This window comes from Gallinula chloropus (genome assembly GCF_964237585.1).
Source record: "Gallinula chloropus genome assembly, chromosome: 12".
In the NCBI taxonomy this organism is placed as follows: domain Eukaryota; kingdom Metazoa; phylum Chordata; class Aves; order Gruiformes; family Rallidae; genus Gallinula; species Gallinula chloropus.
The window spans coordinates 11392640-11402197 of NC_140097.1; the positions used below are offsets into that span (position 1 = coordinate 11392640).

Below are 9558 nucleotides of genomic sequence, written 5' to 3' on the forward strand. Positions count from 1 at the left end.
TTACAGGGAAAGGGAGACCTTATCCTTGTTTTTTTCTAGGTCAGTACTTACCAAGCTTCTTCAGATTCAAAAACCCCATGGTAAAAAAAAAGTTAGAACAACTTACATTGCTCAGTCATGTTTAAACACTTTTGGGTTATTGCATCCTCAAAATTTCCTTAGATACCTACAGAATTACATCTAGCCTCATCACTCTTTCCACTCCCTACTACAGACATAGTAGCCTTTCCTCATTATCAGTAACAGCAGCATAAAAAGCCACCACACACCTTCTGGCATGGCTTGTTCCTTCTGCTTCACATCACCTATATACCATCATTCCTCAGCAGAAGTATCTTCTGATTTCAGCCTCTTCCCATTTGACCGAAATCTTTATTTTCAAATTAAAGAAAAAATTACTCATGTACTTCGATTTCATTGTATCTTCAGATAATACATTCTGCTCTATAAAGAATGTTTAATTTATTTCACACATTTAAATGCTTGAACAACATCTCAAAAAAAAAAGTAAAGAAATAGTTTGCACTTACCTAGATTCCCATTAGTGTACATGAATTTAAATGAAGAAAACAATGAAAACATCCAAAATAAAGTTAAAATCAAAAAGCATGCATGCAGCTCAACAAAGAAGTATATTTTTTTAAAAAAATGAAGAAAGCAGGAAGCAACAGTAGAGTGAAAAACAGAAAACAAAGCAAATGAATATGCTAAACCTACTGCCTTTAAAATACCTTAGAATAGACTTTTACTGGTGATAAATACTATATTAAAGTATTTTCAACTAAAATTTTAAGTTGTTTTTTCTTGTAAAAAACCAAGTTCAAAATGTAGTAACATATCTCAGGGAGCACAGTAAAACATGAACAAAATGTTTCTATTCCTCAGGTTCCTAGCTTACCTTTTGAGTGTAACCTTGTACTTCATAAACATTCACAATAGACTTCACGATCTGTGGCATGGCACACATTTGCACAGAGCAAATGAGACAAGCTGAAAGGTAGCACTTTCTCAGGACCTCTAGTCACATGTTTACTTTGATCCCTAGTAAGGAATAAAATACCTATTTGGGAACTCAAACTGAAGACCCAGTTCCTGGTAACTCCCTACACATTCCATTAGAAACGTCCAGAATTTCATTGGGCATAAACAAGGTATCTTCCAAAAAAAAAAAAAAAAAAAATAGCCTCAGAAGCTGACGGACAGAGTGAGGATGTAACAGATCTTCAACTTTTATTTGCATTTAGACAGTGCCAAGAAGGTCTAAAACAATGAACTCTCTGGTTTGGAAGCAGGCAGAATTGATCCCAGCCATGGAAACCATTGAGTACAGTTAAAAAACTGTGTATTCCTTTAAAGGTGAGTACATGTAAGATGTTAATACAATTATTGTTATATTAATACAAAATATTTTCCAACTAAATATCCTTTGAGTATTCTGTATAAATAATACATATTTTCTTAATTTAATTTTTAGCTCTTCTAATTCCCTGACAACCTTGTAAAGCTACAGCCCTTGCTTTCTGACTTGTCTTCTACAAGGTGACCAAAAGAACATACTTGATGTGATATGCAATGCATCAGAACACCAAATAAGCACACGGTATGTTTGGTTCGATTTAGGGGAGTAATTTGGTTGGGGTTTTTTGTTCTGTGTTGGGTTTTTTAAGAAAGTATACATTAGCCTGGTCAACGTTTCACTAGGCACAGTTTATTACAAAGAAGGGAAACACTATTTCGGAATATTTCTTAGTGTATTTTCTTTTATTGTTCTACTTCTATACTTCTCATGAATCAAAGTGAAAAAGAGCAGCACGTGAAATAACACTGAGTAGCTACTTGTAGTTCTGACCTCATGAATAGGCATAGCCTTATCTACTGATTGTTTTATCAGCTCTGTTCTGTTAATTGCACCATCTCTGAGATATTCCTGCTGCTAGAGATAGAAAATAGTATTGGAAACTAAAAGCCTCTCAGAGGAACTGTTCACTAGCCTTTTTATCCTTTCTCTTCAACTCAATCAGAAGCAAAACTCCTCTACTATCAGGACAGGAACTAAACTTCAAAGGGAGATCAAAATTTATAACATGTTTTCACATTAAGCAAATGAAAATTACCTGTTTTTCCTGTAAGGATCAAACTCACGATTTATTAAAAACAACATATAACCATGTTATGGATTTAAAAAGAGCTACTGTTATTGCATACAATGGTTTATTTTTTATTAATTACACAGTATTAATTACACTTATAAATATGGAAAGGGGCATGATTTTGCGCAACTCAGTTTACAATTTGTTTTTAAAATGTCATAGTAAACCTCACTGTTATTGCAACATCATAAAAGTAGCAGAACACTAAACATTAACATGTTGCCTTAGGACCACACATAGATATAAGCTGGGGGTTTTAGAGAGACAGGCAACTATCCTGGGAATTAATACTGCTGAATAATTTGTGCCCTTCCAGTTCTTTCCACCTCATCGCCTTCTGCTCACCTTAGAAACCTTCTATGTTAACTAACTCTTCTATATAATACTTTCATAGTAGAGAGAATAACTCTCTATCTGAGGAAAAGTAGTATGCAAAATCTCCAATTAAGAAATTACAAATGGATGATTCCAGGATGGAAAACCCATTTTAAATAGTTACAAACATTTGGAGTCATTTCTGCCCCTAGGTACACAGTCAATCTAGAACAATACTAATTCTGCTGTGAGTAAACATCAAAGAATAAAAAAGACTAGAAAGATAACTAACTGTGCGATTAATATCAAACAGGTGCCCAAAGCATGCATCTTTAAAAGTAAAATAATTTTCAAAAGAAGTCAGTCATTTCCAAGTCACGGTCCATATATTTACGGGTCTGGTTTTGCTTCTGCAAGTTTTATTTTTTTATCAATTTTCTCGTGAAACATCTACTTTTTCAGGATATTTCTTCAGTTCGCCAAATTTGTTTTCATTTGTAATCCTGTTTTCCAGCATGTTTCTAACCCTCCCAGCTTGACATTATCTGGGTGCGTAATACATATCCATCATTCAGAACACTGATGAAAGCCTCAAACACATGACAGATGCTACTAGACATCTTTCCAATTCCACCATGAATCACTGATAATTACACTGTGACAGTCTTCCAATCAGATAGGCATCCATATAATAGCAATTTCATCTCACATGCTTCCTACCAGCTTGCTAATCAAAATTAGAGTCAACATAAAAAGTATTCTTAATGTCAAATGTTACTACTGTTTTTCCCTTACGTATAAAGCCTGTTTTCCTGTCATTCAAGAAAATCAGACTCAATTGACATTATTCTTCACAAATTCATATTGAACATTAGTCTTTTGTTTTCCCTGTTCCTTATATTTTACTAGAATTTTTACTAAATTACAAATAATTAATAGAGTTTGCAAGTAATTTTATTGTTCATAAAATAGTTTTCTAGAAACCACAATAAAAATATTAAACTTTTTTTTTGAGCAGGCAGTTAGACTTGCTCTTCTCCAGTCCCCTGTGAGTTACCAAAGTTGGCTAAGACTAAGAGCCCCATTCAGGGGCTGTGCATTCATCACGCACAGCCAATCTGAAGATAGATTTTAGTGTTTTAGTACGAAGCATCTGTTTAAGAAAAGAAGTTTTGTAAACCAGTAACCCACAAACACATAAGGACAGATCTCTCACTTTTTAGTGCAGATGTGATAGATCACAAGGTTTTTTCGCCCCCTTTGTTATAGGCTTTTGTCTTTTTCATTTAAATTAGTTGTTTAAAACAAACCACAGCCATGTGGATAATTACAACTGACAAACCAGCTGACCCTGCCAGCTTGGACTTCCAAAGCCATTTCTTCAGAAAAGTTCCTCTCCAAATACTTACAAGAAAACTAAGAAACAATTACATGAAGGGGAGGGTCCTTTCATACATAATGAATATTTAATTACAAAAGAGGAAATAGCAGAAACACATGGTCAAGTCAGAAAACCAACAGGGTAGTTTTGATGGAACCTGAGAGCTGGTCTTTGTGCTATCTGATATATCCTAGGCAACCCAGATGAACAGTAAGATGACTAATTTTCCTCACATGAGGTTGTTCAAAGCAGTCAAGACCAAAGCCAAATGTAAAGAAGGATTTTACAAGATGAAAGAACGAGGTAAGGGCTAGCAGATTAAACTCAGGGAGGTAAGTGTGAAGTTGTACACAAGTGAAAATAATCCTACCTTCGTGCATAACAAGCTGGGATCTAAACTGATTATAACCACTGGTGAGATTCTTCAGCTAAGAGAAATATTTCCATTAAAATATTAGTTCAACACTCCAGTAAAAAAAAAAAAAAACACAACATAAAACACAAACAACAAAACAAACAAATCACATAGAAAACAATTTGAGCATTGGGAATTGTTGGGAAAAAGACATACAGAACAAAAGGACAACACCAATGCATAGCCATTTTTACACCTGTTGGTTTGGGTTGTTTTGGGGCTTTTTTGAGGTGAGGAGACCAAAAGTTACCAGTCTGAAAACGAATCCGAAGAACCAAAGAAACATCAGTTTCATTAAATGAACTGCCATACATGCTAAGATTGTCGCGTCTTAAAAATGAGCTGAGGGATGGCTGTGATGATGCTGTCCTATAAAATCATGTGTGGCACTGAGACCAGAACCAGACATCAGCTGTTTAACATTTCTTCAGTACAAGGAAGAGGAAACCCTAGCAAAAGCAACTAAAGGCTAGTACAAAACCAAATGAAAAGCAGCGAATCTTCACAGACCATATTGAGAACACAAACTGTAGCTGGATCATAGAGTGTTCAGCAGAGATATCACTGTATGAAATACTGGGCTACCAGTGTTTCTGTTATTTTCTTATAAAGTAAGGAATTATGTTAAGTATATGGATAAAATACATTCTTTTTCTGTTTTATTAGGTTCACCCTTACAAGTAAATAAGGATGCTTGTTGAAAAGATATAATGTTCTATGAAATTAATGACTGGGAAGACTCTTAACCAAGTTCCTAATTTACTTTCCCCTCAAGACAAGGGAATAGCTTGTAGAGAAAAAAAAAAAAAAAAAACAAACCAAAAGCCACACATAATCACTTTAGCAGTGACAGTCTCTGAATACCAGATTCAAAATGCCAATAGAAGATATTAACGTGACATTTCCTTAAGAAAGGCTACCAGAACAGAGTAGAATATTCCTCCTACTGCTAAGGTGACACATACTATCACAATTAAAAGTCTAAACAATAAAGCTTTTCAATTGCAGAACATCCACCACACATGTTTTTGCTAACATTGGTTCTAGCAGCATCCAAGTGCACTAATAAGTAATTATTCAGAAACTGTTACTGTGAGTCTAGATACATAGATTATATTTTAAAAAATTACTGACTTTAGTGCACTGAACTACTGATCAAGACTCAGTTTCCCACTAAAGTAACTGCTATCAAGCTTGTTAGTTCCATAAATATTTAGGTTCATGATGTGCCTAATAATTGGCAAGTCTGGTGAGAAGCACTGATGATCACAAACTCAAATAAATTCAAAAAAGAAAAAAACCCACCAAATCAGTTGTTGCTGCTTGCCAGTGCAGAAGTTTAGATTGGGAATCTAGCTTGAGAAACACAGGATTGTGTTTCTGTCTGGGGAAAGTTAACAGATGGTCTAAAAAGGAGCAGCTTTAAATAAGACCAGCAGCCAAAAAGTGCGTGGAGACAGCAATAAAAATTTCTTTGATCTACTCTGTGCCACTGTTCTGTATAGCTTTGTGAAACAGCAGAGACTTAAAGCTTGACCTTATAGCTTTTTTCATGGAACCATAGAACATACTGAATTGGAAGGGTCCCAGAAGGCTCACTGAGTCCAATTTCCAGGTCCACACAGGACCAGCCAAGTCAGAGCACATCATCCAGACACTTTTGAACTAAATCAGGTTTCAATGCTGTGACTACTTGCTTGGGGGGGGCCTGTTCCAGTACTCAACCCCTCTCTCAGTGAAGAGCCTCTTCCTAACATCCAACCTAAACCTCCCCTGTGGCAGTTTCATGCCATTCCCTTGATTCTATCACTGGTCACTAAAGAGAGACAATCAGCATCTGCCATAGGCACAATGAGCTCTCCCCTCAGTCTCCTTTTCTTCAGGCTCAACAAACGCAGGGATTTCAGGCTTTCCTCATAAGACTTCCTCTCCAGACCCTTCATCATCCTCCAATAGTTTTGTGTCCTTCTTGTACTATGGTGCCCAGTGCTCAAGGTGAAGCCATACAGGCACAGTGCAGAGAGGGGCAATCACCTCCCCAGACCAGCAGGCAATGGCTGCCTTGGCACACTGCTGGCTCATGGTTAACTTGCTGTCAACCAAGACATCCAAATCCAGCATCTGATCCTGTATGTGTAGCCAAAGTTGCTCCTTCCCAGCTGCCAAATCCAGCACTTGTCCTCATTAAACTTCATGAGGTTGACAATTGCCCACCTCTCTCTGCAAGGCTTCTCCACCCTCAGAGTCAACACAGTTCCTCCTAATTTGGTGTCATCTGCAAACTTAAGACACCTTCTAGTCCTGTGTCCAGATCATTTATGAAAAAGTTACAAAAAACTGGGCCTAAAATGGAGCCCTGTGAAACTCCACTAATTACTGGCCACTAGCCAGATGTAACCCCATTCACTACCACACTGTGAGCTGGCCCTTCAGCCAATTGCCCACCCAACACGTTATGGCTTTCTCTAGTTGTATGCTGGACTTTTTTTCCAGCAAGATACCATGAGACACCATACTGAAAGACTTAACTGAAATTTAAAGAAAACCACACAACATCAACTGGTTTCCCTTGGTTAACCAGCTGGGTGACCCTGTTGTAAAAGGAAATCAGATTAGATAGTCAGGACCTTCCTCTTCTGAACCAGTGTTGGCTGTGACTAATGACTGCGCTGTTCATACTGGGTGTTATTTAAAAGCACGTAAAGATTTTCTCCATAATTTTACCAGGCACCGAGATGAGACTGACAGACCTGTAATTACAGCATCTTCTTTCTTATCATTCTTGAAAACGGGTTCAATGTTTGCCAGGTTCCAGCCAACTGGGACCTCTCCATGTTTCCATTGAAAAAATAATTCAGAGGTCTCACAATGGCATAGCCAGCTCCTCAAGTACCCTGGGATGAATCCCATCAAGGCCCACAGACTTCTATGGATCCAGGTGGAGCAAAGATATCACCCAAAGTTTATCATTACCGCAGTCATAGTCCTTTACCTCAGGGCATATCGAGTCCCAGAGCCCATCAACTGTGTTGAAGACAGAGGCAAAGGTGGTGTTAAACATCTCTGCTTTGTCTATGTCTGCTAGTGAAGTGACCTTTCTCACTGAGTAGTGGATCAATGTTCTCTCTGGTCCTCCTCTTGATGTATTTGAAAAAACAACATTTTTATTGTCTGCTGCAATATTGTGTAGCCTCAACTAACTCAGCTTTGGCCACACAAATTTTCTCCTTAGAAAGGCAAACAGTACCCCTTTAATCCTCCTGACCTTGTTTCTATTGGCTGTACACTTTCCACCTAAGCTCCAGATGATGATCCCTATTCATCCAAGCCAGCCTCCTGCCCCACCTGATTTGACTTCTGATGTTTTGGAATTGCCTGTTCCTGTGCTTTTAGAAGGTGGTACTTAAAAAGTGACCGGTACTGATGGACCCTGAAGCCTTCAAAAGCAGTTTCCTAGTGGACCTTAACCAAACAGTTCCCTGAGCATCCCAAAATCTGCTCTCCGCATCTCTAGTGCTGAAGTTTCGGAGGCAGTTTTCCTCCTCTCAAAGATTTTTAATTCCACTACTTCATAGTCACTATGGCCAAGACCACCACCTTCCTCCACTTCCCCCACAAAACCTTCTCTGTTCACAAGCAAGAGATGTAGGAGGGAACCTTTCCTCATCAGCTCTCTTAACACCTGAACAAGGAAGTTCACATCCAGTTGCTTTAGCTGTCTCCTGGACCTGTTCGTATAAGCTGCGTGGTCTTCCCAGTTAACATCTGGCAATTTGAAATCCCTAATAAGGACAAGAGCAGTTGATCTGGAGGCGTACATACAGAGATATTAACCCATATTAGAACACTCCAATCTTTTTGCAACTTTGGGAAAGGGATGTATGTAGTGAATAGAAATATTTGAAATACATGTTTACTAGATGCTCTTTTATCTCAAGACACAAGTCTTAAACATTGCTGAAAACACAACTTCATTCTGCAGCTTAGAATTGCAGAAGTTTGCATTTGGGGATTTAATATCATATCGTCTTTTAACTTCAGCTGGACAGCTAAATCCGTATACAGCTCATACAAAAAAATGCTTCTGGATGTTTATGCTTTTGCACAGGTGTCATTTACCTCTTCAGAAAAGGTTCCTAAGTACATTTAGACTGTTTCTAAAAAAAGCACTAGAGAAATATCTCCAAAATAAGAAAAAGGGTAGTGGCAAGCAATCATTCTCTTCAGCTGTAACGTGAAAGAATGCTGCATGAGGAGAAATAACCTGAATTCAGATTCTTTTTAATGCACTTTCCTACTGTTTAGCAGCCAGATCAAGACATGACATTCTTGTGCTACGTCAAACTTCTTTCAGCATAGAATACAGTGCTGTAAGCAATAGATCAAATACTTAGCAGTAGATCAAGAGAAAAAAAAAAGCAACCTCTCAGAATTACTTACCTGATTTTCTTCATGGGAAACTCTCATTTGTTCTTTAAGAACTGACATTCTGGCTGCTTCTTCTTTCCTTAATACTCTCTCTTTCTTTAGCTCAGGACTCCAGAAAGTTTTGATGCTATTCATGGAGGATCCCAGTTTGCTGTCCTTAATGTCTAGTTCTTTTCTGAGAAGATCGTTCTCCCTCTGTAGGTCCTTAAGCTGAGCCTGCAGGTCTAACATGGTACTATCTCTAACCTGTCTCAGCATAGAAGGAACTTGATGGTGGTGATGGTGTGAAGATGTGGTCAGACCTCCATGCTGATCAGTGTAAGAAAGGACATCTGTGTGCGAAAGTCCAGCTGAAGCAATATTAGGACTGCTCCCCATAGCTGTGACTCGACCACCATACATAGCTCGATTTGTAGCCCTTCCAAGAGTCATTGTGCCCTTTGGGAAAGTAGTAGAAGCTACACCTTCATGGTCACTCAGATACATTGGTCCAGATGTTGCATAGGCGGCATTAAGAGACTGGATGTTCTCCATTGATAACGTTTTACCTGTTCCTCCTCCTCCTCCACTATTTGTTCGCCTATGGCCCAGGCGAGGAGACCTCGGCAGGCGAGGAGATCTGGAGGGACTTCCTTCTAAGTTGCTGATTGTTCTTGCACTTCCATACATTTTTCTTCTACTTTGAGGTACTATTTAGTAAAAAATTAGTAACACTAAAGTTGAATATTCAACTTGTAATTCCAGCTATAAATATTGGCAGTTTCACTGCATTCTTCCAGTAGGCAAAATTCTACTGTTCCGAAGTCAGACACCTGAAAAAGAAAAATTACAAAATTAAGTACATTTGCCTCTTGGAAAGTAATCATCAT

At 38.1% G+C, this 9558-nt stretch overlaps 1 protein-coding gene across 1 annotated transcript in view; it reads right to left on the reverse strand.

Annotated features, from left to right (window-relative positions):
• ERC2 (ELKS/RAB6-interacting/CAST family member 2) overlaps positions 1 to 9358 on the reverse strand; it is a gene marked incomplete at both ends in the record, with an annotated part of 332401 nt that extends 323043 nt beyond the window's left edge. The window contains one exon of the mRNA XM_084269469.1: positions 8702 to 9358. Within this exon, the coding sequence (XP_084125595.1) occupies positions 8702 to 9358 (657 nt within the window). The remainder of the gene's footprint in view (positions 1 to 8701) is intronic.
• Positions 9359 to 9558: the final 200 nt, after the last annotated feature.